The 15,602-nt window shown below is 42.8% G+C and overlaps 1 protein-coding gene across 8 annotated transcripts in view; it reads right to left on the reverse strand.

Moving 5' to 3' along the window:
* The window catches only part of LOC122874986 (RNA-binding Raly-like protein), an 86,001-nt gene that overhangs the window by 35,396 nt on the left and 35,003 nt on the right, over positions 1-15,602 (reverse strand). For all 8 annotated transcript variants that reach the window (XM_044193628.1, XM_044193629.1, XM_044193636.1 and 5 more), the window contains one exon: positions 8,393-8,443. In XM_044193628.1, the coding sequence (XP_044049563.1) occupies positions 8,393-8,443 (51 nt within the window). The remainder of the gene's footprint in view (positions 1-8,392; positions 8,444-15,602) is intronic.

Here is a 15,602-nt window from a genome sequence, read left to right on the forward strand (position 1 = left end):
GCCTGTTGTCTTCCTGTTACCTGTCTGTTGGCTGCCTGCCTGTTACCTGCCTGTTGTCTTCCTGTTACCTGTCTGTTGCCTGTTGGCTGCCTGACTGTTACCTGCCTGCCTGTTGTCTTCCTGTTACCTGCCTGCCTGTTGTCTTCCTGTTACCTGCCTGTTGCCTGTTGGCTGCCTGCCTGTTACCTGCCTGCCTGTTGTCTTCCTGTTACCTGCCTGTTGCCTGTTGGCTGCCTGCCTGTTACCTGCCTGTTGTCTTCCTGTTACCTGTCTGTTGGCTGCCTGCCTGTTACCTGCCTGCCTATTGTCTTCCTGTTACCTGTCTGTTGCCTGCCTGTTACCTGCCTGCCTGTTGCCTGCCTGTTGTCTTCCTGTTACCTGTCTGTTGGCTGCCTGCCTGTTACCTGCCTGCCTATTGTCTTCCTGTTACCTGTCTGTTGCCTGCCTGTTACCTGCCTGCCTGTTGTCTTCCTGTTACCTGTCTGTTGCCTGTTGGCTGCCTGCCTGTTACCTGCCTGCCTGTTGTCTTCCTGTTACCTGTCTGTTGCCTGTTGGCTGCCTGCCTGTTACCTGCCTGCCTGTTGTCTTCCTGTTACCTGCCTGTTGGCTGCCTGCCTGTTACCTGCCTACCTGTTGCCTGCCTGTTGTCTTCCTGTTACCTGTCTGTTGGCTGCCTGCCTGTTACCTGCCTGCCTATTGTCTTCCTGTTACCTGTCTGTTGCCTGCCTGTTACCTGCCTGCCTGTTGCCTGCCTGTTGTCTTCCTGTTACCTGTCTGTTGCCTGTTGGCTGCCTGACTGTTACCTGCCTGCCTGTTGTCTTCCTGTTGTCTGCCTGTTGCCTGTTGGCTGCCTGACTGTTACCTGCCTGCCTGTTGTCTTCCTGTTACCTGCCTGTTGCCTGTTGGCTGCCTGCCTGTTACCTGCCTGTTGTCTTCCTGTTACCTGTCTGTTGGCTGCCTGCCTGTTACCTGCCTGCCTATTGTCTTCCTGTTACCTGTCTGTTGCCTGCCTGTTACCTGCCTGCCTGTTGCCTGCCTGTTGTCTTCCTGTTACCTGTCTGTTGCCTGTTGGCTGCCTGACTGTTACCTGCCTGCCTGTTGTCTTCCTGTTACCTGTCTGTTGCCTGTTGGCTGCCTGACTGTTACCTGCCTGCCTGTTGTCTTCCTGTTACCTGCCTGTTGCCTGTTGGCTGCCTGCCTGTTACCTGCCTGTTGTCTTCCTGTTACCTGTCTGTTGGCTGCCTGCCTGTTACCTGCCTGCCTGTTGTCTTCCTGTTACCTGTCTGTTGCCTGTTGGCTGCCTGCCTGTTACCTGCCTGCCTGTTGTCTTCCTGTTACCTGTCTGTTGCCTGTTGGCTGCCTGCCTGTTACCTGCCTGTTGTCTTCCTGTTACCTGTCTGTTGGCTGCCTGCCTGTTACCTGCCTGTTGTCTTCCTGTTACCTGTCTGTTGCCTGTTGGCTGCCTGACTGTTACCTGCCTGCCTGTTGTCTTCCTGTTACCTGCCTGCCTGTTGTCTTCCTGTTACCTGCCTGTTGCCTGTTGGCTGCCTGCCTGTTACCTGCCTGCCTGTTGTCTTCCTGTTACCTGCCTGTTGCCTGTTGGCTGCCTGCCTGTTACCCGCCTGTTGTCTTCCTGTTACCTGTCTGTTGGCTGCCTGCCTGTTACCTGCCTGCCTATTGTCTTCCTGTTACCTGTCTGTTGCCTGCCTGTTACCTGCCTGCCTGTTGCCTGCCTGTTGTCTTCCTGTTACCTGTCTGTTGGCTGCCTGCCTGTTACCTGCCTGCCTATTGTCTTCCTGTTACCTGTCTGTTGCCTGCCTGTTACCTGCCTGCCTGTTGTCTTCCTGTTACCTGTCTGTTGCCTGTTGGCTGCCTGCCTGTTACCTGCCTGCCTGTTGTCTTCCTGTTACCTGTCTGTTGCCTGTTGGCTGCCTGCCTGTTACCTGCCTGCCTGTTGTCTTCCTGTTACCTGCCTGCCTGTTACCTGCCTACCTGTTGCCTGCCTGCCTGACTCTCTGCTTGAACCTTGGACTCCTGCCTGTTTTTTGACAACAAGTAAAAACTAACTTTCATCTTTATCTGCTTGGTCTCTGGGTCGTGCTCTGGCTGATGGTTTGAGTCATTACCCTCACAAACAGGAAACAGCTAACATGAGCACGATGTCAGACTGAGCGATGAAGTCGAAGGAAAAAGCAATCCGCTCTCATTATCAGGCTAGAAACTCGCTGGCCTAGCCGCATTGAAGCTACAAACGGCCCACAATGCAACACTCTTTTAAAGGTAACACACTGACTCTCGCTCCATTCAAAGAGAACATAAATGTCTGGTCCTCAAATGTAAGATGAACCTCACTTTTTCCAAACAACGGTTCCAGAAAACACCACCGTCCTATACTCAGTCCAGTGTGATCTTTTAACTGAGCGGCCGACAGCAGGAAACGCTGCAGTGGTTCTGCTACAGAAAACACAAGGACACGCCACACACACACACACACACACACACACACTCCATCCACAGACTGAAACTGCCTCTCTCTCCTTCACCGAACCTCGCTCGACCTTTTTCGTCTTTACTTCCTTCTATAGGTGCATTTCCATTGACGTGTTTTTATGCGCATTTTCAATTTTGGCATTAAAAGCGGCGGGCTGGAAGCGGCAAGAATTCTAAATGAACTCGAAATATTGCAATAAAGTTTTTACGCTCTGCTGAGGTGGAAAAGTCGGTGTATTGATAAAAAGAAAACGGAAACAGCGTCAGCCAATAAATCACGACGTACATGAAGCATGTGACTTAAACGTCCGCTGAAGCTTCTGCTCCACCGAGGAGACTAAAAATAGATGAAGACATCAGATGTGTGTGGAGCGATGAGGAGGCTGTAACCTTCCTCACATTAATACATGAAAACTAACAGAAACGTCATGTTTCTCACACGGTTTCCCATCGTCTGAGCTTCCACTGCCGCTCTCTTAACGACGCCGTCTCGCTGCGTCCTCTTCTTCTGCGACGGTTTAGGAGACACAACACAAACCACACACCTGTCTGCACTGATGGATCTTCTGTTGAGAGAGTCGGGAGCTTTAAATTCTTGGGGGTCCACATAACCCAAGACTTATCATGGTCCCGCCACATCTCCCCTCTCGTCAAAAAGGCTCACCACTTTCTGAGGAGGCTGAGGAAGATGAAGCTGCGGCCTCAGTTCCTGACTAACTGCTACAGACGCACATGTGGCTGACTCACTGGGACTGCACTGCCACCCATACAGGACAACTTTGACAAGAAATGTGTGAGGAGAGCCCAGGGACCCATCACACCCCCCGCCACCACCTGTCTGCCCCCCTGCCATCTGGTAGGAGGTACCGGACCATACGGTCGTGGACCAGCAGAACGGGAGAACAGTCTCATCCCAAGAGCCGTAAAGCTTTTCTGTTTGTTATTTTCATTTGCTTATTGTGTTTTGGTATTTTTCCGTCTAAAACTGTCTTGAATGTGTGTCTCTTACTGTGTCAGTGTTTGCACTATGTTATGTTGCACCAGAGAGACTGGCGAACAAGACTTTTTGTTATACTGGACTGGTATAATGCCATTAAATTGATACTGAAATTTAACGGCACCGGCTGGAGAATTAGCGCCACCCACTGTTTATCTCGAGGTGCTTAACCTCTAATATTCGCACAGCCGTAGTGGATGGAAAAGCGGATTCATTTGCATTTTCTTTTACTGATTTTCTGTAAATTTGGTTATAATTTGCTCTACATTCGGATGGAAACCTGGCTTATGCCACTCTCCCTTTGTTTCACTTCTTCTACCTTGTTTCGCTCTCCTCTCTCCTTGTTCTTTCTACCTCAGTTTTCCTTTGCGTTCCTCTGTTTTTCTACAGTACATGAACACATTTTTATCTGAAAGCAGATCCTGATTTTAACTGAACTGGCTGTTTATTTTATTGCTTTTGTGTATTTTATGTGTTTTATTTCTTAATATTTCGTCATTCACTGTGGTGTTTTATTTCTCTTGTTGTGAAGCACTTTGTACTTTGTTTTGATAAGTGCTCTATAAATAAAGTTTTATTATTATTATTACATCCCTCTCTTTATCTCTCTTTTTTCTTTCTTTGCTTCTGCTACCTCGTTCTCCCTTTTTCTTTCTCTCTCTTATTAATTGTTTCAATTTTCTCTCTCTCACATACTTCTGTTCTCATCTCATCTTTTTCTTCGAGTTTCTCTTCCTTTGTCTTTCTCCCTTTTTTCCTTCCTCCTTCTCGTCTCCTCAGACGCACTTAAATCCCTCCATCACAGCAGCCGATCTGCTCTGTAATCTGAATGTTATATTAATAAGAAGAAAAATTAGAAAATGAAGAAAGTTAAATGACAAAAAAAAAAACCTAAAGTAAAGAAAACGAAGTAAAAACGGATTAATGCAGGTTAGAAACACACTGAGAACAGCCACACACACACTCCATTTCCCATTTTCTGCATCAGGGCTATTTTAATTTAATGTAATGTAGTTAAAAAAAAGGCTTAGATGCATATTTATTTTCTGCATCAGAGCAAATTTAATTCAGTTTAAAGAATTTCCTTCTCCGCACATTTTGTTATTTCCCATTTCCCTTCACATACTGCTCTGCACTCATTTAAACTCTTGTGCAATCCCGAACTTTTCTTTTAAGTTTAACAGTAAATGTCTGAACTCGGAGCAACCTTCTCCAAACACATCAGCTGGCCACAAACCGAAATTTCAAAGATCTTCACACAAACTGATTTAAAATGGCAGGACAATAACATTTTGAGGCAGCCGTTGACTCTGACAGTCGACATGTAACCAAGCTAACAGTTTCCAACTACAACAACAGCTCACTATTTCTGTTGGTCGCATGACCTTTGTCTCGCAGGTCGTAGCGGTCCCTTGAGGGTTTTCCTTTAATAATGTCCTCTTGGATTTAATGTATGTAAACAAAAATGTGTTCCTTTTTGTCGTAACTGGTGAGTTTTATATTGTGATTCGTTTTCAGCTCCGTGGTGCACACTGTCACGTTTTTGTATGCTATTTACAGTATTGTGTCGCAGTATACCATCTCTCGTTCTAGGCCTGGTACATTTTAACTTTATCAATACGCCAACTTTTCCTCTGCAGGAATATGCAAATTCAAAGATGAGGTGAAATTTTTTTTTTATATATATATGTTTTGTCTTTGTCATTTTAGTTCTTAATCTAAGTTTTATTAAACTTATTTCTGAATCTTGTTCTTTATCTGATTATTCCTTTGTATTTCTTTGGTTCTTTTTGTTCTCTTTGTCTTGCTCTCTCTTTACCGTTATTCTTTCTTTCTGTATCATCCCTCAACTCAACTTCATTTCGATCTCTATCTCATTCTTACTTTCTTTCTGTTTCAATACATTCTGGTGATATGATTTTAATCTTCCCAACTCAGCTCTGCCATTTTCTCTCTCCCCTCTCTGTATGACTGTATTTAGTCACTGCATGTGCATCTGGTTCCTTCTGTGTTTTACCGCCGTGCAGAATCATCCGAGGTGAGGCTGGATGGAGGGCGGTGGGGAGGCCAGCAGCTGCACTCATCCTCACAAAATGCCTCTTCAACTGGCTGAAAGCTGAACGCAACAAGGTCAAACTGAGATGCACTCACAGTTTTCATCTGTTCCTGGAACTGTAAACAGCTCTCTGAGACAGGCGGACCGTTTCCTAACCTCAGAGTCGCTGCCATCAAACAGGAAGTCTGCTTGCCGCTGCTCGCCAGACACAAATGGAGAGCTGAGGCAGGTTCGTGTTCTCGGAGAGGGCGACCAATTTCATCCTCTCAGCTGAAGATGTTTAGTCTGAGTCATTCAGGAAAAAAAACATTTAGAACTGTTGAAAAGTTGAAATGACATTTGAGGTCATCCAGAGCTGCTGCCTGAATCGTTTGGTGGCATCAGGACAAAAATATCAGTTCAGTTTCCAGGCAGCTGCAATATGAATATCTATTCTGTAACTCTGTCTTTTCCTGGCAGACATCTTATCTGTTCGTCTTGTCTCTCACAAGCCTGAAGCTTGTGCGTGTGTTTGCATCATCATCATTTCCGTTATTTTCTCCTGTTGCCAGTATACTGGTTCACGACAAAGTAGTCCATTTCCAGATGGATGTGTTTCAGAATCAGCTTTAATGGCCAGGTATGTGTACACATCCAAGGAAATTGACTCCGGGTTTTTCTTCGCTCTCAAAGTGACTTTGTTAGTTAGTTTCAAGAACAATTTTCAGGAAGATAGACAGACGAACAGCTAAAAACTAAAACAAAGCTGGAAAAATGTAAGTAAACATAAACATTTAACTATAATGTGCATACAAGTAGGTGAAAAAAAAAAATTGTATATAAATATATATATAAAAAGCAACAATGAACAATGTCTATTTACAAGTCAAACTGTTCCTGTAAATTATAAACACCTTCCAAGTTTTTCTTATTCAAGTCCCGGGCTGTTTGAAGTACTTCTATGTAGATGAGTGGAGTATAAAATCACTATTTGCTTCTGTTTCCTGGGGGAGTCAAAACAACCGTGACTGGCCTCCAGGTAGTCGTGTCTGCATGTCAGAGGACAAGCTGAACCTTTCTCAACTTCCCCATATCGCACCGCCAGGCAACTTTTGAGTCCTGAGTAGTGGTGGGCAGCACCATCAAGTTTTCTTGTTGTCTCTTCACCTTTAAAGTCCAACTGAAATTAAAAATAGCTTTTTTTTGTCTGCTACAGCAAACAGATCTGCTCTGTAAATCACATGCGCTGTGTCCTCCTTTGAGAAAAAAATAGAAAAACCAAAAAGGAAGAAATTTAGATTTGTATATTTTTTGGTTTCATGATGGCGCCCCCTACTTTTTGGATTAATTCGTCTACGTACTGTAGATGGAGAAGAGCCGCAGACTCAAACACACATTAGCTTTCCTGCTAAAGTCTCCTTCTTATCTAACTTACAAACATGAACACACGCGCTGTCCTGCACCTCAGCTTAAAATCGGGGGAAAGTGCACTGCTAACGTTGGTTTGTTAGCTAGAGAGCGAATTAGCTGCTCAGCTGCATCACATTAAACAGTGTGTAAACTTTCCTGCAAATGTCACTTTGGTCCATTTAGATACTGGGGTGGTCCTTACTCTTCAGTATCGCGTCATCACATGTAGGCTACAGCGCAAGTTTGTTTACATCATGTCTCGTCCCCCTGCCGGGGCTCAGCCTGCCAGACGCTGTCAAACACAAACACCGAGACGAGAAAAAGGGGCCTTTCTGATATTTCCCGAAAGACCTTTTGTTTTTGGTTCCATTTAATGATAAAAAACTATTAATAATACATCTAAAAAACGTCATTTTTAACTGCAAAAATGAATGCCTAGATGGGATTTCAGTTGAACTTTAAAATGTTTTTCTCCTGTCTTGCTGCCAGCTAGTTTCCCTTTCTGCCCCTCTATCGATTAAGAATGAGATCCCTTCCCTACAGTGTTTCCTCCTCCTGAACACTCACACAGAACTGCTAAATCTGCTGTCATATATCATCACTGTGCTGTTGTTAACACACCATAATAATATATCAGGTAGAAGCTCTCATTGCCATGGTAACATCATCATCAGTGTGAGCTGCTGGCTGGTAATCTGCAGACTGACTGACACAAAACGGGCTTTGCTAATACAAAGTTTTGTATTAAAACGTTCAGCGTGAAGGACTGACAGAGCTGGAAGAAAATGAGAGTCTGACAGAAATATTTACATGGAAGTGCTAATTAGATCACTGCACAGCACCAGGATCAGCCATTATGTTATAACAGTCATGGTTATGTGTTGGAATTTGTGTTTTATTATGTGTTTATAACCATATGATATAACAGAAGTTGTCTGATTGTGGGCATTCAAAACGTGTGTTAATACAATATTTCTTCATCCAAGGCACAGAGTCACAGGACTCATTTGGTTAGTTACAGCACAATCCAGTTTTCCATGAAACGGGCTTATTGTTGGGGGGGGGGGGATGTGTTTTAATTCATGTTGATAAGTCAGATTCAGCACCAACAAAGTAAAAAAAACCCGGCTGGTTTAGTGATTGTTTGTGAAGAATGAAAATAATGTTAATAACTTAATAATCTGCGTCATCGTACTGATATCTAAAGCATCAGAGCTGCTTCAACACAAAGTGAGCCAGGTAAGGTAGCGTCTTTTTAATCTGATATCTGTGGTGGACGTGGCGTCGTCAGGTCATATGACCTCCTCAAAACTGTGGACGTGTGTTCCCAACTTTGAGAAATGTACAGCAGGCTGTGTGAACCGCGACCTTTGACTTTTTCTTCTCTATAGCCAGCAATAGCAACCGGGGAGACAAAACCGTAAATGGAACAAACGATGAGGTCGATAGATGGTCGGTACCTGTTGTAGTGGTCATCAGGGTATCTGTCATACTCCATCTCATAGTCAGACCTGAGCGGAGAAAGAGAGAAATGAAGGTTAGAAACAGAAGCAGGTGAGCAGCCATCATGTCGCTGGAAACGATGAAAGATCAATAGAGTCAGTCAAGAATACGTCAGTCGTGTGCGTGTACCTGTTGATATTGCGTCTATTATAATTCATTGTTGAAAAGTACTACTTGCATTGGTTTAAGACGAGGTCAAGACTTACACTGAATAAATGCTTTATAACAAACTATAATGTAGTTGTAAGCAGCTTTAAGGACGTGTGTATGTGTTTATTAAGTATTTATCAGCAATTCCTAACACATTTTATATTATTACAGCTGAGTTTTATTATATTGTCATTCATTATCTGTTTAAACAGCAGCCTCCGCTTACGGGTGTCCACAGGAGGAGTTATAGTTGTTGACAAATACATTAATAAAAACTTTAAAAAGTTTATATAAATCAAAATGTTTATATAAATCACATTATAGTGTGTTATAAACCGTGTATTAATTGTTTATATACTGCCACTAAATGCTAATAGGAGGACTTAAAGTGTTCCAGAAAACTGAACAAAATACAGAAAAGCACAACATAATATAATAGCATCAAAATAGAATAAAATAGAAAAGAGCAGAAAGTACAGGCTTATAAAATAAGGAGAGTAGAAAATAAAACACAATAAAGTTGACTACAGTAGACGAGTCTTTGACAAGATGCCACTGCGACACTTCAGAAGAGACTACAGCGGAACAAAATAGAATATAATGCAAAAGTAGATTATTTTAAAGTAGAGTCAAATATGCTAACATAACAAAAATAAGTAGATAACTAGAACAGACAATGTTACAACGATTATTTTAGTAGATAATCATTATTATAATGTAAGATTTAATCAAATGAAATTCTCTGTACAGTGTCACGCTGCAGCAGTCTGGTGGCTCTGCAGCTGAACTGAGCAGATGGCTTTCAGACCTACTTATCCCAGTGCCAAAGAGCCTGTGGGCAAGGCAGCACACAGTGGCAGTGTCTGCACTAAAACTGGAGACTCTGCTCACCCAGAAACTGTTTTATTGGGTCATTAAAACCACAGAGGGCTGGTACAAGTTCTCCACAACCTACAAGTCTCACATTTTACCTCTAAGACTCGTGTTTTAGTCCCTTTACTGGCTTCTAACATGGTGATCATCTGAAATCTGTGATTTCCGCACCGTCAGAGAAATAAAAAGCGCGTGTCCTGATCACGGTTCAGTAACTGTAGCTGTCAGGTGAAGTAGGGATCACGGTTAACGGCAGTAGAGGGAGTGGTAACAGAGTCTGGTCTGGTTATTACGATGATGGTAAGCACTCATTGTAAAATCCTTTTCTTTTGTAACGTCAAAAGTTAAAAACATACAGTTTGAAAATATGAAGTATGTAAACTAAGCAGCCAAACATTGTTATGTTAGAATGAAATAATTGTCTGATCTTAGGACTAACTATTTAATATAAATCTGCAGGTTGACAGGTGTAGCAACAGCAACAAAAGGGGGGCGGGGCTTGGGTGACACAGGTAACATCAACTGCTCTTCCCCTCTTTTCCATCACCCTTTTTCCCATTTCCATTACAGTTAGGTTTTCAGTTAGGTCATTTTGAGACAAGAGAAGGTTTGCAAGACTTTGTAGTCTGGTAGTCTTTTGCTCTGTGTACAATGATGCAGCAAAAAAAAACAACCCCCAAATAACCTCTGATAAAACGGTGTCGTCCCTCATTCGTCCAGGAGTGTTCTATCGTAGAAAAGGTTTCAGTCGTAGTCATCTGGACACTGTTTTCAGAATCAAGACGTTTCGGCTCCCATCCGGAAGTCATTCTCAATTGTGAAAAAATGGACCGGGAACTAGAAATTTAAGCTACTCTGTGTTACATAAGCCCCGCCCTCAGGAAGGAATCTACCTGAGTATCTGTTGATTAGCTAGTTTCACCTGAAACTGACCTAGATCTTTAGACAGCACGATGTTCCTGTTTTCTTTAAACCAGGCAACACTTTAAGACAGAAACTCGTTCACCCTAAGGACAAGTTACCCACACAGAAACAGAGCAATGTAGTTTATTCCATTCAATGCAGTGAGGAAAACTGAAAAGAACGGTACATAGGTGAGACCAAACAGCCACTTCAAGACTTTATCAGCACAGACGACACACTAACTCAGGATTACAGAGCGCCGTGCATTTGCATCTAAAAGCTACAAACCGCACATTTGAAGACAGCGAGGTGAAGATTCTAAGTAGAGAGAAGAGTTGGTTTGAACGGGGCGTCAAAGAAGCCATTTTTGTGAAAAAAGAAAACCTCTCTTTGAACAGAAATCTGAGATTCAACCTGCCAACGATCTATCACAGTGTATTAACACCATGGTCAAGCCAATCACATGCTAATCAGGTACTTAACAGTGATGAGGGAGGTGCAGCCAGAAAACAATAGGCCTGATTACTGATTACTGGGCCATCATGGAAACTATTAGGTCAGTTTCAGGTGAAACTAGCTAATCAACAGATACTCAGGTAGACTCCTTCCTGAGGGCGGGGCTTATGTAACTCAGAGTAGCTTAAATTTCTAGTCCCCGTCCCATTTTTTCACAATTGAGAATGACTTCCGGATGGGAGCCGAAACGTCTTGATTCTGAAAACAGTGTCCAGATGACTACGACTGAAACCTTTTCTACGACCTCTGATAAAGGCAGAATAAGTAGGATTTGTCAGTTGCCGTTTGTAAACACACGGTTCAAAGTTGGCCCCTCCTCCGCAGCTCAGAGCGAGCGAGAGAGAGAGAGAGAGAGAGAGAGCTAGAGAGTGAATGAAGAGAGGGAGCGGCGTTAGCGAGAACAAAGCACACACAGACACACACAGACCTGCAGCTCTTCACACATCCATAGTCTGCATAGCCAGACCTATCTCCACACTTCGTTTTAGCGCCGGAGATACATCCATGACACAGACAGAGAGCAGAGGAGAGAGACGGAGACAGCGCTGAAACCTGCTCGCTACGACCTCACGGCCTGTGCGATGTTATTGGCTGGGAGCTGCACACCACGGCCCAAAGGTCGACGCCCAGAAACGTCCCGAACACAGCAAGCTAATAAGAAACTAAGAAAGTACAGGCCGCCACACACTTGTAGTGGGTCATAAGTGATGATTGAGAGGGATTCTTTTTGTGTGAGTCTAAACATTGTTTTTTTTTTAGGAAAAACCTTCTTGGAAGGTGGAGGAAGTACTCAGATCTTTTACTTAAGTAAAAGTAGTAATACCACAGTGTAGAAATACTCTGTTACAAGTAAAAGTCCTGCATTCAACATATTATATTATTGGATTATAATTATTGATGATGTGTTGATCCCTTTAATGATGCAGCTGGCAAAGGTGGAGCTAATTTAAACCACTTTATATACTGCTGGGAAGCTTACAGTACTCTACAATTATACTTCATAATTTATTAGTTGATTATATTTTGAATTATTCATCTGAATCTGCAAGTAACTAGTAACCAAAGCTATCAAATCAATGTAGAGGAGTAAAAGTACAATATTTGCCTCTGAAATGTAGTGGAGTAGAAGTATAAATCCATCACTGCTGACAACATAATGTTGGAATTGATTGGCCCTCGACTGATCATCAACGTGTCAGGGGCGATAACAGCGATCGGTCATTCATTGACAAATGCTGATGTTTTTCAAGGAGGAGGACAGTCTCGATATCTTAGCTTGATGTCTCCGTGTCATTCCTACGTAAATACACCTTTATGTGTCAAACTTCCAATAGCAGAAGAAGAAACTGTCCTTTTCTCAGCTGGACAGACAATGGCAGGGAGATGGAGACTGAACTCTTTATCCACTGAGGAGAAGGAATCAATAACCATCTAACACACACACACACACACACACATCCAGCAGCGACAAGCCTCTCTAACTGAGGACTCAGACTAATAAAGAGAAGCCAGGTGGAGACAGAGGGACGGACAGATAAAGGTAGAGACAGATAGAAAGGTAATGACTCTGATAGAGAAACAGGTGATTTGGTGCCAAATTCATATCCTTCTACTGTTTTGTAAGCAGTCGTATCGTCTCTCCTCCTGCTGCCATCGTTCATCTTCATCAGCCGTGATGGGTATTAATCAGCGTTTAACGACGGTATCGATCCGGGGCCGACTCAGAGCTTCAGCTCAGTCGTGCGTTTCCTATTGAGCTGTGTAGGAGCAAACCTTTAAACATGACTATTGATCTGCAGGACGACCCCGCTCCTCTGAGCCGGAGCCACACCAAATGACTCTTTTATGGCTCGCGCTGCTGGTTTATCTGTGTAATTAGGTCTGATATTACAGCAGCAGCACCACCTGAGAGGCAGTACTTGCTGTGATTATGGGCACATAACAAGCGATGCAAGCGGCTACTGAAGTCCTCATAATCCCAGTAAAAAATGTCCTTCAGGCTGTTTTGGATTTTATGTAGGCCTACAACAGTCTGGGCTCAGGTGCACCGTGGTGCAGTTAGGAAAACGAACACACCCTCACTTAAACATCCTTTTCAAAATCAGCTGATTTCAATTCACCTGACTAATTACGCAGCAGCTCCACGTGCACTTAAAGGCAGCCTCCTGCTGTAACAGTTCAATGAAGATGTCGTGTGACTTTGATCTTGTTCGAGTGGGTAAATTTAAAGTTATTGCATTATCAAAACCCATTTTCTCCAGACAGGCAGAGAGTAAAGCCTGATTCACGTGGGGTTGACAGATTTTTGGAGAGGTCTAAATGAGACCAGGATCAATTGACAGTGTAATAAAATGACTGTACACATAATGCACTAACCCAAAAAAGGATTTAGTGTTAAGTTACTCTGAACGCAAAAGCTGAGCAGCTCAGTGAGTCAAGAATCCAACATACTGTCAAAGCTCTAAATGATACATTTCTCTGCAGCATCCATAATAATAATAATAATAATAATAATTTTATTGGATAGCACTTTTCACTCAAGGAGCACAAAGTCCTTTCATTGCAGGGAGACAGCATAAAAATCAATCACACATATAAAAAACAGCAAAAAAGACACTCACATATAAAACCATTAACCCTGTCTCCTAGAAACTATGTTTAAATACAACTAACCTGGAACAACAAATTAATTTTTGAAGGAAACAAAATATAGGAAGTTGAACCAGGCTCAACTATTGCCGCAACGTGACGTCATCTAAGGAGGTCAGTCACATAAATGCAAGCGCACATTCCTGGTATTTCTACTGTTTATCTCGCAATTGTTGCGACAAAAGATAAAATCCTCGCAGCTCCACGAGTCTGTAGTAAGGAACAACGGTGCTTTAAGCTTACATTCTCACAGTGACCACGCTAACATGCAGATGTTCAGCAGGCGTAATGTTTACCATGCTCGCCATCTTAGTTTGCCGTGCTAGCATGCTAACATTAGCTAATCAGCACTAAACACATGACGGGAATGTCATTAAACTTTTGACCTGATGATGGCGCTAGATGAAACGTTAAAGGATCACAAAAGTGATTACAGTTCATTCTGAAGAGGACACTAAAGTGTGAACTAAATTTCATGGTTCAATAGCTGTTGAGACATTTCACTCAAAACCATAAATGTCAACCAAAGTCAGGGGATCATCAAATTACAGTAGGACTACAAATCACAGGAGGATCTGAGGTAATACCACGTAAATAGGGTTTAACTCCACGAAAAACATCACAGCTGGACCTGGTCCTGATTAAAACCCATCCAATCGGTCTGCAGCATTAGAAAGAGAAAGCCTCTATTCAGCAGGTTTACCTCTTTTTTCCTGGTTTTAAGAGTATTTTGGTCATTTCCGGGACATTTCATCACCTCTGCGACAGATGTTAAGCTGCTGTCTGTCTGTCAGCAGGATTTCTCACAAACTTGAACGGCAGCTTTCCTCCTGATTTGGAGAACAGAGCAGCCTCAGGCCACAAGGAGCTAATTAGATTTCGGAGATCCAGATTTCAGTGCTGATCCTGAGGGGATGTTTGCAGGGTCAAGAGCTGAGTTTAAATTACATTAAAAGTGGCAGAAATTAAGCTTCTGGGAGCAACAGCAATAGTGTTGGTGGAGGTTTGCACAGGTGAATTATAAAATTGTAATTTACATTTCTTGACAAATAAACACCTAATATGAAACACAAAGAATTTGCTGATGTTAAACCATAACACATTAACAGACAGTTACAATCGGACACATCTTCTGATCCATCATATACGGAGGCCCAGACGGCACAAGAGTCTAATAAACTTGTGACACCTCCAAAAAAACAATCTAATTATCTGGAGTATTTTTATCCCTTTGTTTATTTTAAATCACAAGATTTTTCTGATGAACTATTAAAAGTATTTTCTCCTGGAGTCACTGTTATTAGCTGACCCTCATGTGTCCCTATGGAGGATTATTTTACCCAGAAATAAAACTGAAAGAGAGGATGGTTAATAAATGATCATTTTACACTGCCACTATGGATATATTCAGGCCATAATTAAATTCTAAATAGAAAAAAGAAACCGGGGTTTCTTTTTTGTGGAGTAAAAGGTACAATAATTTCCTCTGAAATGTCTAAAGCAACATGTAAAATACAACTTAAATACAGTACATGAGTAAATGTACTCAAGTACAGTGCTACTTTCCACCGCTGCTGCTGTATAAACTCCAGAATACTTTCGCTGTGAAGTTGCATCAGTATTGTGCTCATAATCACAGTGAAGTCCTTTCAGGTGTTAATAAGGATTTTAATTTGCTGTGCGCTGTACTGCTGTAGACCCTAATGGTGTTATTAGAGAACTCAGCGGCTGTTCTCCTGATGGGGATAATTACACAGCAGCAAAGAACGTCAATAAACACAGTGGACAAACACATTTAGAGAAAGCGTTAGTGGAGAGGGAGAAATCAATGATCTGTTCAAATATCCTTTCTTTATTCTGCAGCGAGCGATATGAGAAGTCTGCTTAGTTTTTGGTTTTGTTTTTTTAAAGTAAGAGAGTCGTCTCAGCGGGGGGAATCTGGCGGAAGAAGAAGCATCACGGGGTGTGAGACAAAAAGTGGAGGTGAGCAGAGCCAAGTATTCGCGAGGTGAGCGGAGGAGTAAACGTGGCTGGACTGAACTGAAACGCAGCACAATGCGAGGAGACACAGGGAGG

This window comes from Siniperca chuatsi, linkage group LG4, assembly GCF_020085105.1.
Source record: "Siniperca chuatsi isolate FFG_IHB_CAS linkage group LG4, ASM2008510v1, whole genome shotgun sequence".
Classification (NCBI taxonomy): domain Eukaryota; kingdom Metazoa; phylum Chordata; class Actinopteri; order Centrarchiformes; family Sinipercidae; genus Siniperca; species Siniperca chuatsi.